We start from the raw sequence: 27,649 nt of genomic DNA on the forward strand, positions 1-27,649 counted from the left end.
CTGTACTTTATATTTTAACAGACCATCATGAGCTAGCTGTACTATTTTTGGTTTTGCTTGTTTGTTTTTGTTTTTTCTCAGTATGGATTTCACCTGTTTGAATGGCTTGGGTTTCGGGGTTTGAAGAGTTCAGAAATGCTGAACAAAATGTGTTTTTCTTTCTATTCCTTTAATTTTATTTCCTTATGGTCTTGAGCTCCTACGAAACGTTACCTAGCATATCAGAGTGTGATCTGCTGTTCTCCTTGGCTGGTAAAGGAGTTCCAGACTCAAACTGTGGAAACATCTTCATGCTTGTTTGTGTTTTGTTTGAGTATGCATTTCACATCAGACCAGTTTGAATGTCTTGGGTTTCATGGTTTAAATAGTTCAGAAATACTAAACTTTTCTTTTTCTTGTTGTCTTGAGCTCCTATAAGGAATGTTAGCTAGCATACTTACATGCTTGTGTGACCTGCTTGGCCAAGTCTCCTTGTCTGACTAAGTTGGTTACATTAGTAGCTACTGTACTCTGAAAACAGAAGGTGTGTAGGTTGGCTGAGAGGGAAGGTGGTACAGTAGGGAGGCCTGGTGTTTGGTTTTAATGCTCTTCACTTTCAGCGCGGCGTGTGATTGGACAGCAGAGAGAAGAAGGCGGGACTAAGGCGGGGCAACAGGGAAGTAGAAGCGCTTCAATGTCAAAGCAGCAGCTTGAATCGGCAGAAACTGAGGATTGCAACATCCACCGGCAATAAACAGCAGACAGGAGACAGGCAGCGGGTCCAGCTGACGGATCACATGCAGTTGGTGTGAAGCTGAGGCTGTGTTTAAAGCAGGTAATTCGGTATGTTTATGGGCTGTTGTTTCTGTGTTACTGCAGATAGATAGATATATAGCTTTAGCTTAGCTAGCTAACTATTAGCTTTGGAGAGCTCATCCTTTGTCTAATAATAATATAACATATGTTACTAACTAAACTACTCTATTTTCTTTGTTTTATAGGCTATATATGACGTAGGTTAGCTTGGCATTGTCTTTGAATGTAGTCTAGCTAAGCTAACTAGTTAACTAGCTAAACATTTAGTAGAGGTGGGTAACCCAGGTTCAAAAAGTAAAAATCCATCCCAGGGTTTTGTGCCAACTGCCTGGGCGGCTGAGCTGCAGCAGAGCCGCCCAGGCAGTTGGCACAAAACCCTGGAATGGATTTTTCCTTTTTGAACCTGGGTTACCCAGCTCTCCTAAACAACACCTGCTCTTTGTTATTTATCTGTTTAACTTGATTATTATGTTATTTTCTTGCAGTTTTAACCCTCTGACTGATAAAATAAGTCTATTTTAGTAATAATAATTTTTATTTTATTTACTTTCCCGCAAGAAAACATGAACTCTATCTCTGGAAAGAGTGTGCTGGCTCTCTGCAGACGGACCTCCGGCGCTCTCTGGTCTCTGCCCAGCCCGCCCCCGGCCGCTCTCTCCGCCGCTACCCCGCTGCTCTTCGGCGGGCTGAGGGTCTGCCACTCCGGCGGCAGCACCAGGCCCAGTGTTAACACCAAAAAGAGGGGCTATGATATCACCAGAAACCCCCACCTTAATAAGGTAGGTTAAAGACCACACAACCTTCCACAGACATTCCGTCCTAAATGTATATAAAATAAAAATATATCTAGTATAATCTACTATACAGCTCTGGAAAAATACAAGAGACCACTTCAGTTTCTGAATTAGTTTCTATGATTTTGCTATTTATAGGTATATGTTTGAGTAAAATGTACATTGATGTTTTATTCTATAAACTACAGACAACATTTTTTACCAAATTTAAAATATATATATATATTGTCATTTAGAGCATTTATTTACAGAAAATGAGAAATGGCGGAAATAACGAAAAAGATGCAGAGCTTTCAGACCTCAAATAATGCAAAGAAAGCAAGTTCATATTCATAAAGTTTTAAGCGTTCAGAAATCAATATTTGGTGGAATAACCTTGGTTTTTAATCACTGTTTTCATGCACCTTGGCATCATGTTCCCCTCCACCAGTCTTACACACTGCTTTTGGATAACTTTATGCTGCTTTACCCCGCTTGTGATCATCCATCTTCCTCTTGATTATATTCCAAAGGTTTTCAATTTGGTAAAATCAAAGTTAATCTAGTTGAACAGGTTATAGTGCAGCACATTTGCTTAAAAATCATATATGTAGCATTTGATATTTTTAAAATCTAACTCTACTTGTGCATTTTATATGTGTAATACTATTAGGAGACAAATATTCTTTAAATAACGTAATGCTATTAGCCATATTGCACATTCCGCTTTGCAGGACAGTGCAGGGTGCTCTAAGACATTAGAGTTAAGAAGTTAGAATGGGTATTTAAGCTCTGCCAGTCATTATGCATGATTGAATGAGTTTTATGTGGTGCTATATATCTGCAGTATCAGAGTTTCCACTGATAAGCTAAGGCTGAAACTCTGCAGACTGCAGATCACACCAAGCCTGACAGTCACACTTAACCTTGTTCTGCTAAATGTGTACAGTCAGCGTAATGATGTCAGCCTTATTGTCAATAAACGTTTTACACTTAGAAAGCAGATTCTTGTGGATGTGTAGTATAAGTATATACAGTATTGATTAGCGTAGATATTTCATTATTTACAGTGAGTGGTTATTTGCATTATGGCACCATTCAGTGCACTCTTGTTTGGAGTGGAATGGTGGATAGCTGCATTGCAGGATATGCAGGATATGAATCAGTTTTTTTTTTTTAAGAAATTTGATTGTCATGAGTTTTTCTTTCCATAAAAATGCTTTCAGCTGCACACTGTATCCTGTTTTTAAACTTTTTAAGCAGGGTAAGTGCTGAAACAAAAGGGTTCTAACCAAGAATAGTTGGAGCAACAGAGTCAAAACAGAGGTAGGAGACAGAGAGGGAGTAGACAGCGTAATAGGGGAGGGAGAGTCACTCCCCCTTTCCATTGGTCAGAAATAAATAGACTCAACATATGGTATGTCTTTCCTCTAAGCTGGGAGCTTGCCCAGACTTTGAGACAGACTCACTAGCAGTTTGGGCTCTTAATTTGAACCAGATTATGGAGTGACTGTGCACTTTTGGCATGTAGGCATGTTTAGGAATTGTGGTTAACTTAAGGTGTGGTTCTGGGCTTTGCAGGGCATGGCGTTCACCCTTGAGGAGAGGCTCCAACTGGGTATCCATGGCTTGTTGCCTCCATGCTTTCTGTCTCAGGACGTTCAGGTCCTACGAGTCATGAAAAGCTATGAGACGCGCATCAACCCACTCGACAAGTAATGTCTTCTTATTACATGTTTATAAAACATATACAAACATTTCAGTTCATGAGTAATCTACTGATTTATATTGAGTATTCTGGTCAAACAGTATAAATTACCTTAACTAAAAACAAATCATTGCTGCTTAATTAAATGCTTGAGATCTAAACAACATAACTCTTTCTAGAGAAATATCCCAAGTCAGAATTGTTCATATTGGTTGTAATAGGAACCAGATGTTAAAGCAGCGTTATGTAATAATTGGTATTTTTGTCTGCTGAGCTTCACCAACAGAACATAATTTACTTTTACTACCGAACCAGAATTAAGGGAACTGTCACAGTAAAATAATATTGCAGGATGTTAAGTTAAACTTTCACTAGAGGTCTCCTGCAGCTCCACCCAAATTACATATTGCATTTAGCAGTGTTCTTAGCCCAGACTGGAAATGACTGAGACACCATTCCCAGTATTACAAGAAAGTGTACAATCAAGTATTATTTTTCAGAACGTTTTTGAACTGTAAGATATGTTTAAAATACAAGCAGGGTGGATAAACCCATACACAGTTTTTATTATTGTGAAATTCACCACTAACTGCATTGCATATAAGTAAATGTTTATACCGAACAGAATGTGTATAGTTGCAGTGTAATTCTCCACCACTGCATAGGAATCTCTAGAGAGGAGACCTTAATTTCCTTTCTACAGTCCACAATTTCTCACAAAACCACACTGAATAACAAAAATCTCAGATATCAAGCTGTACATTTCCCTTTTTTATTCACACCGTCTTCCTTCCTTTTTTGTCTCCCTCTTATTGTCTCTCTTGCAGATATATCTTGCTGATGACCCTGCAGGACAGGAATGAGAAGCTCTTTTATCGACTGTTGACCTCTGATATCGAAGAGTTCATGCCTATAGTTTACACTCCCACTGTGGGCCTGGCCTGCCAGCAGTATGGCCTGGCATTCAGGAGACCACGGTCAGACACTCAAAATATTATCATATATACTAAAATTTTGATTAAATAGAAATTTGCACTGAAAATCTCTACCCATGTTTTTCTTTTAGAGGACTTTTTATCACCATACATGATAAAGGCCACATTGCCACTATGTTGAACTCATGGCCAGAGGATGACATCAAGGTGTGTGAGTTATAAACAGTGCACAAACCCACTAAAATGTGATGTGGAATTGTTTGTCATTTCTTGTTTATGCTTACTGTACATCGTCAGGCCATTGTGGTGACTGATGGCGAGAGGATCCTGGGACTGGGAGACCTGGGCGGTTATGGAATGGGGATTCCAGTGGGAAAGCTGGCTCTTTACACAGCATGTGGAGGAGTTCCTCCTCAGCAGTGTCTGCCTGTGCTGCTGGATGTGGGCACAGATAATGAGGTTTGAAAGTTTCTAGTATTGATTCTTGTATTGGTCTAGTGTCAGCTGAAATTGACAGACTAGAAGAGATGGGCTGCTCTCCAGTATCAACAACACTATATTCTGCCTATAACTCTCTATAATATGATAGATTTAATTGGGCTCTTTAGCCATGCGCAAGCGCCATGTTGCAGTCTACTGGTTAACCATGAACTGCAGCATCTACAGCTCATATTTGGATTGAAAATTGGCGGACATCGATCCTTGCATCTTTAGTGTAAATATAATGGATTAAGACTGTTATGTAATTGGCCCAATTTGCAGCTTGGTTTTGATTATGCCAAATTTTATTTTGAATAAGGAGACAATACAGTTCAAGGAAACAGTACATTTTAAATATATGTTGTAAAAGTTGTGTGTTGTCTTTAATTGACTTTTTCTGATCAGACTCTCTTGAATGATCCTTTGTACATTGGACTGAAGCACAAAAGAGTAAGGGGAAAAGAATATGACGACCTCATTGATGAGTTCATGCAGGCTGTCACAGACAAGTGAGTATCAAGTGTATAAGAGTGTAATAGAGCTGATATGTTTATGAATGATTAACCTCGCCCTCTTGTCCAGGTATGGGATGAACTGCCTGATTCAGTTTGAGGACTTTGCCAACAGCAATGCTTTCCGCATTCTTAACAAGTACCGCAACCGTTACTGCACTTTCAACGATGATATACAAGGTACATACGAGTGCCTGAGTTTAATGAAAGAAGGAACTAAGAATCCAGCAACTGTACAGCTAAATTATATATATTTTTTTTCAGGCACAGCATCAGTAGCTGTTGCTGGTGTACTTGCTGCTCTGAAGATCACCAAAAATAAACTGTCAGACCACAAGTTTGTGTTCCAGGGAGCAGGAGAGGTACTTTTTAGAACTAATGCCCCGTGTTTAATAACTGAGATTTAGTTCTTTTGTTATTGTGCACTGTGAAGCACACCCTACTTTTGTGAATTCAGAACCAGTGAATGTTGCATGATGCTGTTTGACTAGTTTTTGTTAATCATGTGATCAGGCTGCTTTGGGCATTGCTCATCTGCTTATAATGGCAATGGCTAAGGAGGGAGTGCCTCATGCCGAGGCTGCCAAGAGGATCTGGATGGTTGACTCTAAAGGGCTTATTGTCAAGGTAAGAATTACTGTCTAACCACAGTGCAGGCATGCTTATGTTATCATCATTATGCAAATATATGGATGTCCTCCTACACTATACCAGGAAAAGCCTATTCATGGGCACTTGATGGATGTCTAAAGCATAATTGAGCTCTAAATTGTGCAGAAGGTTAAACACTGGCTTTGTCATGTGATCTTCAGGGCAGAGGTCATATCAACCATGAAAAGGAAGAGTTTGCCCATGAGCATCCTCACATAAAGACTCTGGAGGAGGTAGTGGAGACCATCAAACCCACAGCTATAATTGGTAATTAGCAGATTTTTTTTATGTAACCTTGCAAAATGTAATGTGTAGTCAAATAGGTGCACAATATACTCATATTCTTTTCTGCAGGGGTGGCAGCCATTGGAGGAGCTTTTACGGAGAAGATCATTAAGAACATGGCCTCCTTCAATGAGAGGCCCATCATCTTTGCTCTTAGCAATCCCACCAGCAAAGCAGAATGCACAGCAGAGCAGTGTTACAAACTCACTGAGGTAACTTGACATACACAGATGTACTTGTGGTATAAAACTATTTGTTATTGTAAGTCACTTCCAAATATATAAATTTTAAGTATTAATCCTACTCGTTTATATATTTTATATTATTCAACAAAAAACATACTATGTCATGTTCTTTTGTCCCCTTATTGCATGATATGGAATCACCTAAATGTACCTGTCTGTTTGTGTTTGTTTTAAAGGGTCGTGGGATCTTTGCCAGCGGTAGTCCCTTTCAGAAAGTCACTCTTGCAGATGGACGCACCTTCTATCCAGGCCAGGGCAACAATGCATATGTGTTCCCTGGAGTAGCACTAGGAGTCATTACCTGTGGAGTGCGTCACATATCAGATGACATTTTCCTCACCACAGCAGAGGTAAACGTTCTGAACACAGACGATATGTCATATATGAGCTCCTAGCTAAATTTAATTGTATAATATTTTTATATATAGTTTTTTTATATATACTTGTCAAATGTCTGTTCATTTTTGCCATTTAAACTTACTTCTGGTCCAGAGAATAACCTAAAAGGGTACAAAATCCAGTAAACTTAAATGGTACTAAAGTTAACAGTAAACTGCCAGGGCTTTTAAGGAACAAATTAACTAAAACAATTATATTTGTTAAAAAAGCAGGACAGTGCTTTTAAGGAAACAAGTCATTGTTTAATGGCTTAGAGCTGGTCTGTAGCAATAGAAATAAACTGAGCTTTAAAAAAGAATGCAAGAAAATTACGATTTCCAAAGCCTTTGTTTGTAGTAAACAGACCACAGAACTGGAACTGATTGTGTCACTGTACTCTATCTACTGCAGCATTCACACACTTAAACACACACACAGCACATTCACACTTTCATCATAATAACTAGAAAAAGATACAGAAACAAAAGAAGTCTTTACTTTAGAGAAATTAAAATAAAGCCAGAGAGCAGTGAGTACAGTGAGGTCTGACTGACCCACATGGCAACACCTCTAGTCTAAGTCTCAGTTTCAGCAGTGAAGAGAAGAATCATGAATTAAATATGCAGCATTTAGTGCGCTTCATTGATTTAGTAAACATATTTACTACACATTTACTAGTTATTTACTACAGTATGTTTTTACATGGTTGCAGGTATTTTTAGACAAGTCGGCATAGACTGTCATTTATTCTCTGTAGTTATGACAAGCTACATATGTTTTTTATTGCATTTGTATACATTTCACATACTGCATATAGGTCACATACTGTGTACTGTACAAAATCTCTAATTTCTTTGTAATGAAACATGTTTTTATTGAGTGGTAATATTGATAAAATCTTTGTGACTGGCCATATTGCCTAATACCATTCTAATTGAGGTGGTCAAACTATTGTTTCTCTTTTTTTTCCCTTCTTTTTCAGGCAATCTCAGACATGGTAACAGAGGAGCATCTAGCGGAGGGAAGATTGTACCCTCCCCTTAGCACCATCAGAGAAGTGTCATTCAAGATCGCTGTGAAGGTTTGTGACCATTATTACCTCTAACAACTTGTTTTTGGTAGATTAATAGTAAATTAATATTGCTGAAGACATCTATACCATGAAAAAACACATACAATTATGCTGTAAACAAGGAAGTTTTAAACAAACTTGGACAGGTTTTATACTTTAGTTTATTTTGCTTTGATGGCAGCTATGAGGTAGTCACCTTAGTTTGTTTTCCAACAGTTTTCAGAGGAGCAAGTGCATGCTGTGTTCAATTCTGTCACCAGCTCACATGTTTTAACTTGAGCTATCACTTATCAGCATATCTAAATCATAGGTTTTGAATCATAGCTAAAAAAAAAAAATTATGCCTCACGCTTAAACTGATAGCTTTATAATTAGTATTTAGTATTTTATTAGCATTTTCCTTTTAAGTTCTACTTTTCACAGTTGCCTGTTACTTTTCCATAGACCAAACTGTTACTGTGCAAATGTATTTTTTTCATATCAGCCTTCTAAATTCCTTTCTTTGATTCTTTTTCTCCAGATTGCGGACTACGCGTATAAGCAAGAGATTGCTTCATGGTATCCAGAGCCAAAGGACAAGGAAGCCTTTGTGCTGTCTAATGTCTACAGCCCTGACTATGATTCCTTCACACTAGACACCTACACATGGCCCAAAGATGCCATGAAGGTCCAGGATGTGTAGCTGCTGTAGCCTTTTTTACCCAAGCCTGATATTCATATCAGCACCATGTTCTCATGCCTCTGTTTTTCCTTTACCACGATTTTATAATTCATGGTTGCTTTCTTTTGCTTTCAGTGCCCAGGCATATCTCTTTCATTAGACATGTGTTAAAAGTTAAAACTAGAGCTTCTGATGCTTGAGACTTTGCTCGTTTCTGCTCACAGATGCCAAAGAGCCTGCCTGTGCAATTCACCATATCTGTAATAGAGATGTGCTTCATTTGCTGAAGTTAAAGATAACGATCATTTAACAACATTGTTTTTAGGCCTTCTGCTCAAAAGAAGGGCAACACACTCCCTCAAATTACGGAGACTGAGCAAGTTTTAAGTTTTTATTCTACTCCATGATTTACTCCCTTTTCTATACTTTGTTTTGCTTTGAGTGCGCACACTAACGTATTTATTTTTTATTAATAACGTCCCTCTCTTTTGTTAAGCACTCCTTTGTTTGAAGTCCCCAAGCACTGACTCCCTCTGACCCCAGTGAAGGGATGAACTATTTTTGTACAATTACCGGTATTATTTATCAATAGCAGCAGGTTGAATATCTGTAATGAGATGGATGTTTTCATACAGAGGGAGTAGAATAGAAAAGAATTGAGTTTTATTAAGGTATTATTATACTCGGAGAGGGTTAACAGAGTTATGCTGTGTGTTTTTGTTAAGAAAAAAGGGCCTTGTGTGTTAAAATAAAGGGTTTGCCAAAGGATATCTTGAATCCGATATACCACACTCCAATTGCTGTCAATATTGTATTATCCTTATTAAACGGTCACTGTTTGTACGTGAAGTATAACCTTGGTCCTAAGCAGATAACTAACAGTTGTGTTTGTGTTTGTTTGGTCTGACCTGAAGGATTATTGCGATCTATTATCATTTCATGAACATGCTCTGCTTAATGAGTAATGCACTATGGAGGAATTCTATTTTCAGATATTCAAGGAAGGGAAAATGACTGTTTTAAATAAATAATGTAAACAAATTTGTTGTCTGTATTATTAGTGATTGAGATTGTCTGGAACAAGAAAAGGGGAGCCAGTGACAGTCATAGCCTGGTTTTACATGACATCATGTAAAATCCAAACTTTATGCCGTTTTTTTGAATATACATCAGCTAGTAGATAAAAATCTGTGTATCATTCTTTAATTTGTTATTCAATTGAGAATCAAATTTAATCGGGGGAAAAAAATCGTTTTCGAATATAAAAACAAAAAACAGCTTGTATTTTCTGTTTTTCATTTGATGACCCTTTTAAAAAATGGGAAAATTAATGAACGAATGATAAACGGATTGATTAAGAGTTTTGAAAGCCTGTTTCTGTTTCAGCATCAATTTGAAAGTGTTTGTCGCCATCATGTGGGTACTATGTTAAATGCTGCTCACTTATTTATATCTGCGTTCACGCATGCGCAGACTTAGAGATCTAATGAGCTAAAAACCCAACTTTCTAGACTTGAAAAGCAAATATTCACATGCTAGAAATAGAACTACAATGTATGTTAAATATTAATTTACCTCTTAACACGCCAGCCGAAAGGGAAGGTGGGGGCTGGTCGGCCACAGACTCTGCAGGCTTTGTTAGCTCTAAAAACCATAGATTTAATTTATAAGTTTTAAATTTAAAACATTTAATTGTTTATTATGTTTGTGTTCGAGACTGGCTGCCGGTCAGGCATTTGGATTGGCCACCTGCAGTAAGAGCCTATTCTCAGAGCACTAAATCATACTGAGACATTCTTCAATAGGAGTAAGACAGGACAAAACATATCTTATTTCATATTCAGAGTGCAAATTGCATCCTACCTTCAAATGCATCAGTGAGCAAAGTGCCCATTTGCACAGCAGTGAGGCCTGTTATTTCTGTGAGTGCATTCTTAAAAGAGGTTCGAGAGGTTCCAGAATCATGTTTGCTTGGCACTTTGTATACTGTAATGTTCATTCTAGGCTCAGAATTTTACTGTAGATATCCTGTGACTGTTAAAAATGCGGAAAAGATGACATTTTGTTTCACACTTTAAAAGTTTCACGTTATTATGTATTTAATGCTTTTTTTTTTGACTCAGATGTGATTTAGATGCCTATTTACAATTCTGTTATTTTGTCTTACAATGAAACTACACCAGCAAGCTGAAAGCTATGATGCACTGCGCATAATTAATCTTCATTCTTGAACAGGATTGACAGACATTACATTATTAACTTCAGACAAAGCATTGCATTGCAGTAGTATTTGAGTGTGAATTAGACAAAATATTGTATTAAATTATTGGCATTTTGGGAGTTTTTTTTTTTTTGAACATCATGTCTTTACAGCAGCTTGTGTCGATTACCTGAGTGACCACGGTGCTGCTAATGGCGCTGATACAAGAGCTACTGCATACATTGAGATATCAGTACAGCAAACTCCTAGAAAAAGCCTTTATCTCCTCTTACAAACATTGTTAAACCAAAGGGATGCAGTATTAGAACTGAAGGGAGCTGATAGGCTAAAAAGGGTGTCACAGAATCCTCACTAAAATCACCAGATTCAACACATCCAGAGCTGCCAGGTTCGTGGTTTTCCACCAAATTGTGCTTGTTTAAAAAAAACAGTCGCTGGTGAAAATTCAGGGGTGGCGGGGTGTTTTGTATCATGATGCCTTTTCTCAGATTCCCAGAAGAGTTTCCACAGAAATAATAATTTCACTACTCAAAAGACATAAAACTGAATACTGTATTCCATAATTTCCTCAACTGGTCACATGGTCATCTCTCTCACTCACTCACTCACACACACAAAACACACAAAAAAACACTTGACAGCAGATTTGGTAAAGGAACATAACAGAGTTTTATCATTTTGTGCAACATTAGCTCATCAGTGTCAGTATTAAATACATGATAAAATCAAAATAAACATGGCATGTAGCTTTAAGCTGGAGGTAATTTGGCTTAGTACAGTAAATGACATGTAGCATTTCACAGTTTCCCTGGGCCACTGCACATCATTTGGTAGGTTAAATGTAAGCACAGGTATGATACACATAATACTTTTTATTTAAGTAAATTATCCATTTGCATAATCTTTATAGGAATCACACCTTCCCATCATTTCAGTGATCTCAGCTTCTTCTGCTTCTCAGCTTCCGCAACAGTTATAATCCCCATTCTACAAATTTCAGTAGACAGAACAATATTTTATTGTGACCTTCGTTTTTCAACAAATGCTACATCAGTATAGAATTATGTTATGTTATGGTTATGTATTTTCATTGGTAATACTGAACAGTACACTTGAAACATGTATATGTAACACGATAACCTGCTGACATTAAATGACTAGTCATAGAGACTATTAGAGCTGCAAGAAAATGAAAGTTAAAGCTTATTTATGCTTAATGTTAAATATGGTTAAGAATACTGCAGTACTTTATTCATTGTGCATGTTTTCTGAAAGCAGTGTAACAAATAATTCAAGCAACACATGATAAGTGCCATACGGAAACGATAAAGAAGAAACTTTGGCAGGAAAGAATTTCCAGTTTAACTTTTTGAAGAGTTTATACTTCAAATGTATAATAATTACATTATCATAAATTTCCTCCACCATACACCCTGTGTGCTTGTTTTTTCAAAAAAAATTGACTCTGAACTGCCCTCTAATGGATGTTTAGATTAACATCAAAGCCATTGTAATGGACGGAAATACATTTATAGGCGGTGAAAATTAAATTATCATAGACGGAATTAAATGAGCAAGGAAATGATGTTTCCCCCCACACAGACAGTACACGCTGAAATAATGAGGACAGAATATGAGGTGGAAGCCCGAATGCCACTAACACACAACGTTTCAGTATTTGCATAATATAAAGTTAAACAAACAAAATGTACATTGTTCCAGTTCTTGCTTCTGTACTTTTTACTGCAATGGTTGTATAATTCACAGCCTGTCAAAAACTTAAAAGTGCTTAGCTGCAATCAGAAACATCCAGTTAACCAGTGAACTAATGCCACAAAATAAAGATTTTAAATGAACTGATTTGCATGTTTTTAACACGTTGCTGCTAAACCTTTGCTTAGTAGTCAAAAACGTGGTTTTAATAAAAGCGCAATAAAAATATATAGCAAGCTGGCTATCCATTACATCTCCTCTGATTCCCTTTTTCGAAACTGAGTGAATACATTTGATTGTGAAATGGTGTATGTACCCACAGTGCACACCATCATATATTTCTTTGTTTCCCAGCCCATTTTACTGTTGCACAGGATTACGAAAGGCAAGCAAAGAAAAAAAAATGATGACTTCTCCTTTTTTAGTATTAGTTTTAGTATTATCATGATGCAGTTGTGGTCAGAAGTTTATACGCACTCATCATGGAAGTCATGGCAAGTTTAGGCTTTCAGTGATTTATTTGAATAGTCTTTTTTTTGTCTTTAATAAAAACCTATCAAAACATTTTGGAAGGTTACTTAAACCAAGACAGAGTGTTTTCACTGGCATTTATCATTTGATGGCAAACAGTAGTTGCTTTAACTCTGCTCTCTAAGTTATTTAATTCCCTTTTTATGTGAAGAGCATTTACTTTCCAAATTAACTTAAGAAAAAAAGAAAATTTAAGCATTCACGTAAATTTTTTTGTTTGTTTCAGAATAAAAAAAAAAACAATCAGCATCGAATGAAGCACAATAATATTAATCATATTGTTAATCATATTGTTCCCTTTCCAGTCTTCACATATCAGTCTTCTGCTAGCTCCTTTTCTTTTTTTTCCTGACTGGACAGATGTGGGACAGGATTAGGTCCACCATGTTTTTGATGATGGTAAGGGGTGGGTGCAGCAGATGTGGGTGGTGGTGGGCAAGGGTCATTTCCCAGGCATCCAACATTCGGACGTTAATTCCTCGGAACATGGTGCGCAGCACTGCGTCCTGCTGCTGCGAGAACCAGTCGCTGTTGAACAGGCTGGACTCTGGATCCAGCTTCTGGAGGTTAGCTGTGCGGATGATCACCAGAGTGGCCGGCTCGCGGTTCAGGAGCCTCACCACGGCTCTGCGGATGTGCCGCAGTCGTCGGATGTACACCTCCACAGGGAAGGTGCTGAAGTGAGACCAGACGCCCACAAGCACCACTGTGTCCGAGCCGCCCCGTATCCGGTCCAGCTCGTTAGCTACATACTGCATCTCGGAGGAGGACACGGAGGTGAAGCGGATGGGGGGACCGTGGCAGCGGTAGCTCAGTAGTATGTTGTGTCCAGTGTCCACAGCCATGTACGGCCCCACATTCTTAGGACTGTGAAGATTGAACTCCTTCAGTTCTGTAGGAGACAGATGATTGGTTTAGATAATTGGTAATATTAACACTGCTGACCTTAGTTCTCTCCCAGGTAACAATAGCTAGCTTGTGGCTAATGTTAGCCAGCTCTACGCTAACATTAGTTTTCTTCTCAGTAACGTAAGCTAGCTTGTGGCTCATGTTAGCCAGCTCTACGTTTACCTTAGTTTTCTTCTCAGTAATGTTAGCTAGCTCGTGGCTAATGTTAGCCAGCTCTACGCTAACCTTAGTTTTCTTCTTAGTAATGTTAGCTAGCTCATGGCTAATGTTAGCCAGCTCTACGCTAACCTTAGTTCTCTCCCAGGTAACGTTAGCTAGCTCGTGGCTTATGTTAGCCAGCTCTACGCTAACCTTAGTTTTCTTCTTAGTAACATTAGCTAGCTCGTGTGTAATGTGAGCTAGCTCTCTGCTAACCTTAGTTCTCTCCCCGGTAACTGGCCGCTAAAGTTACGTGCTTTCCCACTGGCATTAAACGCACCATCTAAAAATGTAATACATACAGCAAATTTACAGTAAATTTAAGACAATTTAAGATATTAATTATCCAGATTTAAATTAAAAGACATTTTTTAGATTTTTTAAGGACCCGCCAGAACCCTGGACTGGAGCAGTATTAGCATTGGCCGCTAACTGTGCTCAGTGTAGTGCTGTCAGGCGGCATTAGCCGCTAACCGCTGCTAGCCTTAGTGGAATTCGGGAAATCTAAGCTTACTGTAAATAAACTGAAGCGTTTTACTCAACCAAATAAACAGTTTTGGCAGCGAAATCTGTGTAGATTAACATCCAGTGCTTGTTTGACTAAAAGAAAATGTTTTTTTTTTTCAGAATTACAGTTTTGTTTACTTAGCTTAGCTTAACAGATCTCGCCACCTAAGAAAATATTAAAAGGAAACCATGGCGACACCCCTGTTCCTCACTAGTGTCGCATAACGTGGCTTATAATCCAGTGCGCTTTATGTATCAAAATAGACCAGAAAATAAAAGTTAACTGATGATGCGCTTTATAATCCGCTGCCCCTTATAGTGTGAAAAATACAGGAATGTGAAAAAAACAGGCAAAACAGTAAAAGAGAGAGTTTAATCTTACCTGGAACAAAGGCATTAAGGTACTCAAACCACTGCCGCACAGTGGAGTCTCCAAACATGTAGATAATCTTCCCTTTAAGACACTGAGTTATGGCTGAGGAGTCATTAAACTGCCGCATAACTACCCCACTCAAAGGCCTCCAGGTATCCTGGTAGTAGTATCCAGCAGGGGCGAATTTATTGCTTCTAATTTTGGGTGGTCCTTTAGGAAAGAAATAAAGATCAGGCATAAATCATTAGTCAAACTAATTCATTATGTTGTATTCAGTGTGTTGGGCTAAATGAACTTCTATTAGCTACACATTGTACAAAATATTATTAAATCATACCTTTCCTTGCAGGCAATACAGTCACATTGTCCATCCCTGAGGAATGTATGGGGACTTTGATATTTACACCACTGAAACAAACAATAAATACTGATTACATTTTTTTTATAACAAATTGCTTTTTACATGCAAATATGAGATAAGTAAACAACTGAATCTTTTGGTAAAATCATTAAATACAAAAAATCCATCTTCTCAATTCTGAAACTTTAAAGCTAATAAAAAGTTTAAATACTCATGAGTCATTCTATGAAAAAGTGTCATTTACAAACTCAATTTTCATCAAGAGCACACTTTAACATTTTGCTCTAGAGCCTTAAATTATGTACTTTTTATGTACCATTTTTTGTGATGTCATTTAAAACAACAGGACATCATTGTAAAAGTGTAAAAACAAAAAGTACAGTTTTTACTATGAATAAATGTATATTATGTAAACACATAACACAAACACACATAATAATGAAATTATATTTGTGGATTTGCAAACAAGGGCATGTGGAAAGGTCATGTCCTACTGAGAATGCTCTGGAAACATTTTTTTTGTGATTAATGCTTCTCTTCCAATGTAGTAGAAAGAAAATGCAACAGTTTCCTACAATGACTCATTTATTCCCAACTAACTACACAAATACACCAAAAACACACTGCCAGCTCACCTCTGGAAGAACTGTGTCTCATATTTTGTGAGGAGGTTTTTCTTATAGCCACCTTTTGAATGATTGATTCGGGTGTCGCAACTTAGCATTTTGGGCTTGTAGCAGAACCAGGGCTCTCCCGTTTGCGGGTCGGAGTAGTTACAGAGGGGTTGCTCTTTGTGGGGCAGGCACAGGTTGCACACAGTGGTCTCGGAGAGGAAGCCAGAGCGGAAAAGACTCTTGAAATAGACCCGGTCTGGCTGCTCCTCCCTCAGTCGCTTCAGCACTACCACCGCCTCGCTGGGATGCACCATGGTCAGCTCCACCTGCACCACTCCGACCCACAGCAGTGGGAAGAGCACCGTGTAGTTGCCGTTCCGATGGTCGTGCACTCGGCCCGCCACGCCTGCTCCCAGCTCTGGAGAATGCAGACGAGCCACCAGGAAGTCTCCGCCGTGGTTCTTGGGCTGCCCCATGAAGTTCAGCATGAGGACGTCTACCACCAGCTGACCACCAACCTGCTGCTCCGCTGGGCCCCGGATCACAAAGTAGCTTTGGGCAGGGTCACTGCTGAGCCTAAGTGGCAGCCCTGGAACTAGAGGTCCAGGCCAGGAAATGGAATTGAGGAGATAGAGCATTTCTCTGGCCTCCTCGGCTGTGGGCTCCCGGCCCAGGCCAGCGCAGTATGTGTGGTTCAGATCCACTGGCAGCAGAGTCTCAGGGGTTTTAAAGGCGGAGTGGATACTGCTTTGGATCTGGTAGAAGGTGGACATTGCCTGACAGTTCCACTTCTGCAAGCAGAGAAAATGTGTGCAGAGTGAGGATGAGTGGTCTGATGAAGATTAGTCAGATATTCAATGATTATTTAATGACTATTTCTTCCATCCCTCTTAATCAATCATTGTTTCCTATGAGCATGTTTCCTGTGTCAATGCACATTCTACCTTATATACTTACTGAAGGTCTGCACTAGGGGTGAACAATATGGCAATCTAAATTAATAATATCACAATATTTCATGGTATTTTTGCAATAACGATACTCTTCATATATATATAAAATAAAGAGTGAATGTAAGCATTCTGAAGGTGAACAAAGGACACACACCCCTTTAATTAATTGTGTGGGACATAATCCACTGATTGCAGAAGCTAAGAAACAAGAGAAAATGTAATTGCTATAGTGCATTTGCTTTTATTGGAAAACTGCTACATAATATATGAAATACATATATTACAACATTTAACTTAATTAATAGTGAAATAATAAACCCATAAGCTTTTACCTAGCTGATATTCCATGAGTTTATCAGACACTACCTGTGTTAGCAGGGCACAGGCAAGTGTTTGTTTCCTCTTTTTGTTCTCTTTTTGTAGGATCTCCCTGGGTTTATGCCAGTAATGTTTTGACAGCATAAAAAAAGTTGATACCACCCAACCATATTCTACATAGTTTGACTAATGGGTTCTTTGTTACAGTAAGAATATAGAAAAACACCAATAACAGATCTGAGCCAAAAGCGGATGATTGCACCTGAGAACAGCTCATGCACTAGCAGAGACCAGTTTGTGTGGAAAGGTTCTGATCTGACAGAGATGCACCCTGTACTCACCTCCAGTGATGTGATGTTGCATATGAGCAGTATAAATCCTGACAGTGCCAAGAGAATGAAGATGGGGGCAAATCTGGGCATGTGTCCCTCCATGGCTGGGTCTCTGTGCCATTTTACAGCACAGCAGAACACCATCACAACACACAATGCCAAGCCATTAGGAAAGATCATAGAGAGGATTTACCACCTGACAAGAAAAGAACAGAACACACACATAAGACTGTACCCCTGAGAGTGTTTAATAGAAGGATTATTTCACAAATCCACCAAAATGTGATTTATCACACATTTTGTGGATAATACAGAAACAATGCACCCAAACACAACAGTGTAATAAAATCATCAGCACTATCCACACCAAACACTATCCACACCCAGTTAATTACATATAGTCTGAATCAAAACTATCCACACTCAAATAGCTACCTACAGTCTACATCAACACTATCCACACCAAACACTATCCACACTCAATTAGCTATATACAGTCTGCATCTATAACTACCCAGACACAACTACCCACATACAGTTTGTATCAACACTATCCACTCACATAGAGTTTGCGTCAACACTATCCACTCTCAACACTATCCACTCCCAACACCATCTGCACCCAACACTATCCACACCCAAATAGCTACCTTCAGTCTGCAGCAACTTTATCCACACCCAACGCTATCCGCACCCAAATAGCAACCTACAGTCTGCATCAACACTATCCACACCCAATGCTTTACAGTCTGTTTCAACACTATCCACAACCATCACTATCCACTCTAGATACCGTCTGCATAAACACTATCCACACTCAACACTATCCACACCGAACTATCCACTCCCAACACTATCCACAGTCTGCATCAACACGATCCACCCCCAATACTTTACAGTCTGTTTCAACACAATCCACACCCAATGCTTTACAGTCTGTTTCAACACTATCCATAACCATCACTATCCATTTTTAATACCGTCTGCATAAACACTATCCACACTCAACACTATCCACACACAATACTTTCCACAGCTAAATAGCAGCCTACAGTGCATCAACATTATCCACACCCAATGCTTTACAATCTGTTTCAACACTATCCACTCTACCTACAGTCTACATTAACACTATCCACACTCAGCTACCTACATAGTCTGCATCAAGACTACCCATACTACATTCAGTCTGTTTCAACACCATCCACACCCAATGCTTTTCACACTAAACTAGCAACATATAGCCTGCATGAACACTATCAACAACCAACACCATTTATACTCAATAAGCTACATACAGCCTGCATCAACACTACCCACACTACATACAGTCTGCATCAACAATACCCACACTACATAAAGTCTGCATCAACAATACCCACACTACATACAGTCTGCATCAACAATACCCACACTACATACAGTCTGCATCAACAATACCCACACTACATACAGTCTGCATCAACAATACCCACACTACATACAGTCTGCATCAACAATACCCACACTACATACAGTCTGCATCAAGACTACCCACACTACATACAGTCTACATCAACATTACCCACATTTAACTTGCTACAGTCTGCATCAACACTCAGACAGCCACAGTCTGCATTAGCCCCATGAACACTCAATCACAGTCTACACACAGAGTATTATGGTGTTTTCTCTGTTCCCTAGGCGCAGCTATGTGGTGCTAATGTAAGATACTAACGGGAGATAATGGCTCCTGTTTCAGTCATTTAGATACACATCAGCGTTTCCGCCTGGGTTGCTAAACTAAGCTTCAATATCTACAGCGCTGGTTTCAGATCTACATTAAATCATATAAAGGTTGAAATGTGGAGCGCTCACCTTCAGCAGCAGCGGGGTTTCTGTGAGGAGAGCTAGTGCGGGTTGGTCTCATGTCTGGTTGATCGTGTTGTCCTGCTGCTGCTGTTGTGTTCAGTGTTAGGAATAATGGTGATTAAACCCCTCCGCTGGTGATCAGACAGCGTCCTGCTGCAGGAAACATCTCCACTCCGCTTCTTCCACACACAGACACCTGAACCCACTCCAAACACAGACTGCAGCCATATCTAATTGTAGCGGATGAGAATATAAATAATATTTTATTATTTCATTCCACATAAAATCCTTCTCTAATTATCTTTGTTATCCTTTTGAGTATTTTTCTGTATTTCTGGGTATTATTTATTTTATACTTGTGATTTTTTTTCCTTTTGGGGGCGATTTCAAGCTGTAATATTGATTTTAAGCTGAACTGCGGAGCAGACTTTTATTTTGAAATCGCGCGAGTTTTCAGTGTCAGCGCGGGCTTCTCTCTCCTCAGTTCGCGCTAAATACTGCTGAGGAGAGGTGGGTGTTTACTGTGCTCCTGATGAAATACTGTATTAAAACTGTTCAAGCACTTATAGTGCACTAAATCTGTACTCTTACATGTGTTTTAGTACTAAGAGTAAGTTATCTCTGGTTGTGTGGGTAGTTCGTTTGTGTAGAGAGTTTTTTTATATAAGTACAGCAGATTTAGTGGAGTTAAGGGAGATACTGCTACCAGTTAAGCTAATATGGTGTGCTTTTCTTCTCACAGCTGTGCATGTGTGTGTGTGTGTGTGAGAGCCGTGTTGTATGCTACTCTCATGCACAGGTACTGCCACAGGTTAATTGGTTAATTGTTTAATTAATTTAGCTAATTGTTTAATTGCATCAGCTGTTTATTTTTATTGGAATTTGTTTTGTTATAATGAAATTAATGTTCAGAAGGAAAAATATACGTAATTTATGGGAGTCTCTATATATATATGTGCATGTGGTAATGTATTATGGTAATGTATAATATTGTATTTTATTTCATAGCTATAGATATATTCTTAATGTTTATTTTCATAACATAGTACTCTATATTTGTGATAAAATATTTTATGATGTCTATTTTATTGTGTGTTTTATCAACTTGATGTAGAGGAAAAAAAGTGTAGCTCAGTTCGCGCTAAATACTGCTGAGGAGAGCTGCATGTGTGTGTGTGAGAAGGACCAGAATTCACTCTATGCTGTGTTGTATGCTACTCTCATGCACAGGAAATAGAGAGAATAAAACTCCCGTTGTATGGCAGAGTGTGTCCCGTGTTTCCATCATCGCATTCACAACGCAGAGGGTGGCCAAGCCTACTAGGAGAGAGAGAGAGGGACACACACACACACAGTCAAACTTGAGCCGGCTACATAATCTCCTCAGATGACTCAAGCTGCTCCCTCCACACGTCCTCGCTCACTTACATGCCGCCTACAACCACCCAGCCCTCACCGCCCCGGCCATGCTGCCAGGGTTGCCAGGTCCAACAAAAATATCCAGCCCAAAGTCAGCCTAAAACCCGCTCTTCAGAAACTTAAACTTATACAAAATACAGTATATGGCTGTCACACGTTTGAAGCAAATGGCAAAACAACAATAGCCCTATCCGGACGGGATTAGTTTCTAAGGGGGACATCTGTGAAAAATATTTCACACTTCTACTGATAAAACTCTTGCATCCGGACTACAATTGATAAAACAGTATGTCCAGTGAGTTTTTTGGCTTTCTCTGTCACATCTGCAGTTGTGCTATTTTATTAACCGCAAAGTACCAAAACTCAGAGGAACTAACATTACCGAAAAACAATAGGTAATTCAGCCTGTAATTTTCTCAGAGGGTGAAAAACACATACATGGTCGTTTCCTGACAGAAATTAAATCACAGAGGATAACCCTGTGATTCTCTCTTCACAGGACCTGCTGGCTTGACCTAATTAGGAGGAATCTTGCCACCAATCCAATGAAAGTGCTGGCTGGAGTGTTTGGGGGAGGAGCCAACCTTTTAAATGCAGGGTCCAAAAGTGCTATTGCACAGAGAGGGGTGAGGGGTGAGTGGTGTTGTGCAGTGCGCTTGAGTTTTGTTGGTCTGGTTTGTAATTCTCTTATGTATGAACATTTACTTGGTGTTATTTTTTGTTTTAGGGGAGTGCTTTGTTTTTAAGGTATATTTCTAGCATTTGGGGTTTCAAACAGGTAAGAAAGGTTGCTCTGCTCTGTTTAGTACCTCTACTAAAGTTTGGCAAAGTTTAGAGTAGTAAAAAGTTTTTTTATTAGCTGGCTGCATTGTGACTCAAGAGTCACAACTTTGGTCCTGTACTTCTTGATTCTTCCAGATTTTACTAAAAAATCTAATAGTTTTAATGTACATGACTGATTTTAAATAAAGATTTTATTCTTCCCCTCTGCTTTTAACCTTATGTTTTAGGCTTGTTTTAAGCATTAAACCATCTCTGGTGTGTGAACAATGCAAATACAAGGAGGTAGAGTGTGGCTTCTGCATCATTTTGAGACAAACCTCAAGATCTGTGCTCTCATTACCCTGACCTACAAATCAGCCAACACCTGCGCATAGACTTTACAAGAGCAAGTAACAGTGGGTAGAAACCCTTCTAACTAAAATGTAATGCCATTGTAGCTATTAGCTGGGTATTAGCTGTAAACTGGAATAGGTGTTGAGTACAGAGTATGTGTGGCTTTGGGTGTTTTTATTTTGAAAATTCTTCAAAAAGATTTAAACCTTTTGGAAATAATTCATTTAATTAATACTTAACTATATAAAGTCCCAAAATACAATTAATTCATCCTTACATGTACATTAACAACCATAGCTGGCTAAACAAAGCTGCACCAAGATGCTTTGTAATTTCTAGTTTTAAAATTAAAGTCCACAATGCACATTTTTGTTGAAGTGAGCTCCCTTTACTGGAATTCAGGGTATGCGTGGTGCAGCCAGTTTGGTAATTGCTATAGTTTGTTTAAATACACTTTTTGAAAGTTTTGGACAAGCAGACAGTCTTTAAAGAGTTGGGTTTAATCAGAGTGGCTAAAGTGGTGCCTCTCAAATTCAAGGGAACTTATTATTATTATTATTATTAATATTATATTATTTTAGGTCCACACAAAACAAACCCTTCTCACTGGATGCACTTGGATGTAGGATGTTACATTTGCCAGAAAAGTCTTGTAGAACAAGATGCCAAAATTCACAACTTGTTTCTTATGAAAATTGACATTCAGACCCAACAGTGAAAGGTCCACTTTGACAGTTTTTTTTTGCATGTTTTAACTGTAGGCCTGGTCAATACCACAGCCATCCATGGTACCACAGCTTAAGAGTCCAAGATCTGGGCTCAGATGATTGCCAGTGTGGTCAACCGTCCAGTGGTGTTGCGTTAGCAGCAGTTCAGAAATGTGTGACTTCTCATGTCTCAATGGATGCAAGAGCTGGCCTTTAACCTTCCAGCCTGGCAGCATTGTGTAAGGGGCGATGGGCAACAATTCAATCTGTAAACATCTGGGTGTTTGTTTTTGTTTGACAGGCTTTTACTTATCTTTTTGTGCTGCATTTGAACATTGAGATTTATTATCATTGTGTTGGCTATATGAGTCAACAAGAGAGGCACTAGCCTGGTTTAATGTGTGAACAAACTGCTGTTAGGATACAGGCGGTATATTCATGTGTAAACTGCATTTTATGGTGGGGGGAAAAAAACACAGTGGGCTCAGAGCCAGCGGTTCAGAGAGCAATCTACATTTAAACATTTCACTTTTACTATCATGTTACGAGCCAAGAGAGCACAGTACCTAGGCTATAACCTGGGGGTATTTCAAAACGTAAGATGCCATACATAGCCAGATAACTGCAGTAAAAAAAACTGTCCAACAAGAATGTCCCAGTGTTCTTTCATTTGACAGGCTTGACCTTAAAGGCTTCAGCTATTTCTCGAACTGAAAAATCCTGCTTCGTGAAACACCCCCAAGTCAATAAAGACATTAAACATTTCAGAATAAAAGAACAAAGAAGAAGAAAGTATCCAGCCACACTAGTTGTCCATTAGTCGCTTTATTTTTTTTTTTTTTCAAAGTAAGATGACTCCAGTATGACCATGTTGATGTCAAAAGTGATGAGTGTTGAAAAATTGCATTAGGATCTGGATGCCCAGTGCTACTACAAAGAGGACTTTGTAAAAACACAAAATCTAAAAAAAACTAAAAATACAAATGTCTACAAGTGTTTAATAAATATTTCCTAAGAAATAGTTTGTGTTTAGAGACATTCCTTGAACAGTATTAGATGAGCTGTGGCGTCTAAAGTAAGTACTGTGTTGGCAACTCTGTACCCTGAAAAGCATCTCTTTCCCAACAATCATTTCTTTACAGAATATTTGACAGAAAATGAGAATCACTTGTAAGATTTTGTGCGCTGATGACAACTATCTTCATGACAACATTAATTAAGGGATTAAAATGCTGGCATGAAACAATGAGGTGGACATATGATGATCATTAAAAAAGAGGAGGGAGGGAGTTTTGTGGACTTTACACTTTTTTTTGGACTCCCTTTCGACCCATTGGATGACAATGATGTGCTAATGATGTTTTCAAGCCTCCACAGCCTTCTCCTTTGCCTTCTGATCTTGTTTGTACCTGTTGAGAGAGAGAGAAAAAAAAAAGTGAACACTCCTGTTATATGGCTTTGTTTAAAAAATCCTTTGAAGCACCTTTAATTTCAAAGAGTGTAGAGTAATATATCTTGGTAAATTTAAAAGAACCTCTTGATTTGTTTTGCAAGCTAAAACATGCAACATGGCTTCAGTATGTTCAGCTTTGTTCATTGTAAATAAATGACGAGTATGTGATAAAGAGGCATTGTGCAATGCTGATATGTCAGGGTTTACGTGTTAATCAGCAACTTGCCTAATTTCACTTATTTCACAAAAGCTGCTTATCACAATAACAAGTTACAGATTAATGTTTAAAACGTATCCAGAAATAATGAAAATAACGTGTGGCTGGTTTGCTAATGCAGTTTTAATGAATCATTAACATTTTAGCTCTTTGTCTTTTTTACTGCAGCAACACAAACAAAAACAAAAAACATTCAATCAATGAGTGGTTACTGGGCTAAAGGTAAGTAGAGCAAAACTGAGAAAAGGGACACTCTGCAAATGTTTAAAACTTTTCTAGTGCTTGGAACTTACTGCCATATCCGGAAGAGCTGAGATCCACCTGCACCTCCCACAAAGAAGTTGACAGCAAAGAGATTCCAGTTTTTAGGTATGATGACCAGGGAATACCTGGACCATATAAGACCTACAAAAATAGAAAATAAATTATCTCCTCATTTAAAAACAAATGTTACAAGATGCATTACACACGCTTATATGCCTACCTGTGGCAGTCAGTACTGCAGACTGGGACATGCTAAGCTTTTCTGCCGGTCTGGTCATATCTGCTAAGCCAGCCATCACCAGACCCTGAATGGAAACAAAGGCAATGTATAATCAACTCACAGAAGTGTTTATGTGTAGCTAACTTGCTTTTTGTTTTTATCAACAATATCATGCATCACAGTGAGCTTACTTGAGTGTACTTGAATCCCCAGCCATTTTTCCACACTTCAACAAACTTAAAAATTTATACAGCTGTGCTTCAAACTGTGCAGAAACTGGCTTATGTAAGGGTGTAATCTATACATAGTTTCTTCACTTCTTTTCACTCAGAAAACCAACAAAACAAGTCCTTAGAATGTACGTGCCAAACATTTGCACACACAAACAATCATCCATACCCATTTAAACATAGGAGCCCAGAAGAAAACAGTCTTGGGACCTAGAAGGAAAAAGAGAAAGACATAAATGTGTTTAGATGTTTCACAACATCAGACTGACTGTTAATTAAGATGAATTCGTTTCAGTCGTTCTACAAACTGCTTTGGCCAAAAAAGCAGTGTCTGGATTCGATTTGCTTATAAAGTTCTGGCACTAGCAGGAATGTGTCTTTTACACCATTAGAGGTAATATAGCTGTTAATGTAGAGTTTGTAACAAATCACTGCATGCATGTGTTTTCCTTGCTCTGCAACTACAAGGTATTATGTGGTAATCTTATCTGAATTTATGGGTTAAAAAGGCTAACTTTGGGTCCAACATTCACAGTTCTCTGCTGAGCTAAAGTTTATTAGGTTTAGATAAGGCAGTAGTTTCAAACCTTTTAAACACGGAGGACCGCTGCCCTGCATGTTTTAGTGATTTACTGCTTTAACATACCACCTTTAACTAAGTAATAAGATGATGGGTTGAATCAGGTGTTTTGGGAGCAGGGCAAACTCTGAACTGGGGCCTCAATGATCAGGTTTGGAAACCACTGAGCTAAGAGTTTCAGTCAAATTCCTGTCTGGTAGGGTCCAGGAGTCAGGGTCCACTATAGTTTGATGACTTAAAACACATCTGAGCCCATTATCAAACTTCTCAGAGTAAATATGCTAAGTATGGATCAATAATCTTACTCTGTGGGACACTTGATAAAAACATGAGCCCTAGAATTTCTTTATAGAGTAGAAGGGTGTATCCAAAATCAGATGTGCATTGTATTTATGCCAACCAAAACTCTACAGATAAAAAGTTATAAAATTACAAAATAAATCTTACACAGAAAAGGGTAATTTTTTAAAATCTTTTTTTCAAGCCACATCAAAAATGCCCCAACTAACTCTGATTTAGCTCATTTAGAATTTAATTTTACATTTTGACACAATTAAAAAAAAAGAAAAAACATCTGTTCTTAATTATTGGTCAAAATTAAGTAATACATGAAACAAGTCTTTTTACATTTATATTTTTACATAATGCTAAAATTGAGATAAACAGTTGTTGCTGTTTTTATTTTTTTAAGGCCGGGCAGTTACCCAATCAGTAACCTGGAATTAATGCTGTCCCATTTTAGAACATCTCCCACTGGATTTCTAATTTCAGGTGGAGGGAATGGGCTTCCGCAGGTTAGCTACAGTGCTTTAGAGCACACAAGGTCGATGACAGGTCCACTAAAGACACAGCGTTTACAGGATGATAAAAACACTGCAGCTACAACTAGCTTAGCCAAGCTAACACAGCTGCACATTAATAGCAAATAGCTTAGCTAAACTTACAGCAGTTTCTGCAGGTTAGCTAGCCTAGCTAACTTACTATTCTAGCTAACAACAAGCTAGCTATCCCAGTAAACCTACCGGGTGAAGCGGGTCACTGAGCTCCAGGGTCAAGAGCTTATATCTGCGATTCATAATCCAGAAATCCAGCCTTTATTTAGTGAGTTATCTGAATTACCTGCTGGGTGGTTGTAGAGAGGTCTCAGTTTGGCGGGCAGGATATGCTCGATCCTGTCCAGCACCCTGTGGTAGGAGGCTCTCAGTCCTACCATAGCCATGGCTGCCAGGCTAAATTAACAGCACTAAACAAAAGCGGGCGAGGACGGCGCGGTCAATAGCTCCGAGTCACTCCCCCGAGACGGCTCTCCGCGGCGAGTACCTGCTTACAGACCCAAACCGCTCATAAACTGCACCTAAACAACTCCCACCGCCCCGTCCTCCCTTCGACCTTCTAGCTATGATGTTGGGACTGATGGTTGCTGGGCCGGCGGGCCAGAAGGAGGAGGAACACGGGTGTGATGTTCGACTCCTGAACGAGTCGGTTCGTTTGAGCCGAATCTTTCTAACACATAAATCAAGTCGATACACCACAGTCCAACTGAATCTTTTTTTTTTATTATTAATATTAGTAAACACTTTATTTAAGCTTGTAATAATGATAATTTAAATGTGAGTAAAATAATCAGTGTTTGAAACATACCAAATTATGGATAAAATCATAATTGCTTTTTTAAAATGCTGGTACTTAATGCTTAACTGTAGTTTTGATGCTTTAAAATTAGAATATTCTAATGTGCTGAGTTACTGAATTTATCTAAGAGCTTTAATAGAAGAAATAAACACTACTGCTTCTACTACAGATTCATTTGGACGTAACACTTATTTTGGGTTTCTTTTTTATTGTATATACTTGCTCTTCTTCGATTTTTTTTTGTCTGGGAGAGCATGTTAATTAAGGAAACTCTCCTCAAAGTCCAATATATATTTTATATTTTTGATGACCCTTTATCTGACCACAAGAAAAAATGTACAGTAAATTTAATTAACGTTATAATTTTAGGTAAATTTTATAAACACTAAACTAATTTTGCTAATAAGATACCTTTATTCCAAATTTTTGTTTATT

The 27,649-nt window shown here is 38.5% G+C and overlaps 3 protein-coding genes across 4 annotated transcripts; 1 reads left to right on the top strand and 2 right to left on the bottom strand.

The window, feature by feature from the left end:
• The first annotated feature begins 635 nt into the window (after positions 1-635).
• me3 (malic enzyme 3, NADP(+)-dependent, mitochondrial) lies at positions 636-9,536 on the top strand. 2 transcript variants are annotated; one of them, XM_022680602.2, is made up of 15 exons: positions 636-822; positions 1,354-1,574; positions 3,150-3,283; positions 4,104-4,253; positions 4,343-4,418; positions 4,509-4,670; positions 5,097-5,200; positions 5,274-5,383; positions 5,468-5,565; positions 5,717-5,830; positions 6,016-6,121; positions 6,209-6,351; positions 6,561-6,734; positions 7,745-7,843; positions 8,355-9,536. In XM_022680602.2, the coding sequence occupies exons 2-15, from the start codon at positions 1,359-1,361 to the stop codon at positions 8,514-8,516; spliced, it is 1,848 nt and encodes a 615-aa protein (XP_022536323.1). In that variant the 5' UTR covers positions 636-822; positions 1,354-1,358; the 3' UTR covers positions 8,517-9,536. The 2 variants fall into 2 exon arrangements, with proteins under 2 accessions (XP_022536323.1, XP_007227871.2); XM_007227809.4 differs by having other exon boundaries at positions 637-814.
• Positions 9,537-11,361: 1,825 nt separating this feature from the next.
• nxpe3 (neurexophilin and PC-esterase domain family, member 3) lies at positions 11,362-19,751 on the bottom strand. The gene is made up of 6 exons (XM_022680600.2): positions 19,383-19,751; positions 17,535-17,721; positions 15,944-16,713; positions 15,285-15,355; positions 14,957-15,157; positions 11,362-13,852 (listed from the first exon to the last, which is right to left on the bottom strand). The coding sequence occupies exons 2-6, from the start codon at positions 17,703-17,705 to the stop codon at positions 13,287-13,289; spliced, it is 1,779 nt and encodes a 592-aa protein (XP_022536321.2). The 5' UTR covers positions 17,706-17,721; positions 19,383-19,751; the 3' UTR covers positions 11,362-13,286.
• A 3,676-nt stretch (positions 19,752-23,427) lies between these two features.
• Positions 23,428-27,033, bottom strand: mpc2b (mitochondrial pyruvate carrier 2b). The gene is made up of 5 exons (XM_007227812.4): positions 26,702-27,033; positions 25,172-25,212; positions 24,773-24,857; positions 24,582-24,693; positions 23,428-24,027 (listed from the first exon to the last, which is right to left on the bottom strand). The coding sequence occupies exons 1-5, from the start codon at positions 26,799-26,801 to the stop codon at positions 23,982-23,984; spliced, it is 384 nt and encodes a 127-aa protein (XP_007227874.2). The 5' UTR covers positions 26,802-27,033; the 3' UTR covers positions 23,428-23,981.
• Positions 27,034-27,649: the final 616 nt, after the last annotated feature.

The sequence above is a fragment of the Astyanax mexicanus genome, chromosome 11, assembly GCF_023375975.1.
Source record: "Astyanax mexicanus isolate ESR-SI-001 chromosome 11, AstMex3_surface, whole genome shotgun sequence".
In the NCBI taxonomy this organism is placed as follows: Eukaryota; Metazoa; Chordata; class Actinopteri; order Characiformes; family Acestrorhamphidae; genus Astyanax; species Astyanax mexicanus.

Bases quoted from the DNA above. Each gene is read 5' to 3' on its own strand.
- me3 (XM_022680602.2), top strand. From the start codon at position 1,359: ATGAACTCTATCTCTGGAAAGAGTGTGCTGGCTCTCTGCAGACGGACC. The intron at 4,419-4,508 runs GTGTGTGAGTTA...GTACATCGTCAG, and splicing joins GGCCAGAGGATGACATCAAG to GCCATTGTGGTGACTGATGG. The intron at 5,831-6,015 runs GTAAGAATTACT...TGTGATCTTCAG, and splicing joins CTAAAGGGCTTATTGTCAAG to GGCAGAGGTCATATCAACCA.
- nxpe3 (XM_022680600.2), bottom strand. From the start codon at position 17,705: ATGATCTTTCCTAATGGCTTGGCATTGTGTGTTGTGATGGTGTTCTGC. The intron at 16,714-17,534 runs GTGAGTACAGGG...CTCTGCTTGCAG, and splicing joins GCAACATCACATCACTGGAG to AAGTGGAACTGTCAGGCAAT. The intron at 15,356-15,943 runs GTGAGCTGGCAG...TGTTTGTTTCAG, and splicing joins GAGACACAGTTCTTCCAGAG to TGGTGTAAATATCAAAGTCC.
- mpc2b (XM_007227812.4), bottom strand. From the start codon at position 26,801: ATGGCTATGGTAGGACTGAGAGCCTCCTACCACAGGGTGCTGGACAGG. The intron at 24,858-25,171 runs GTATGGATGATT...GTTTCCATTCAG, and splicing joins GGGCTCCTATGTTTAAATGG to GGTCTGGTGATGGCTGGCTT. The intron at 24,694-24,772 runs GTAGGCATATAA...CTATTTTTGTAG, and splicing joins TGCAGTACTGACTGCCACAG to GTCTTATATGGTCCAGGTAT.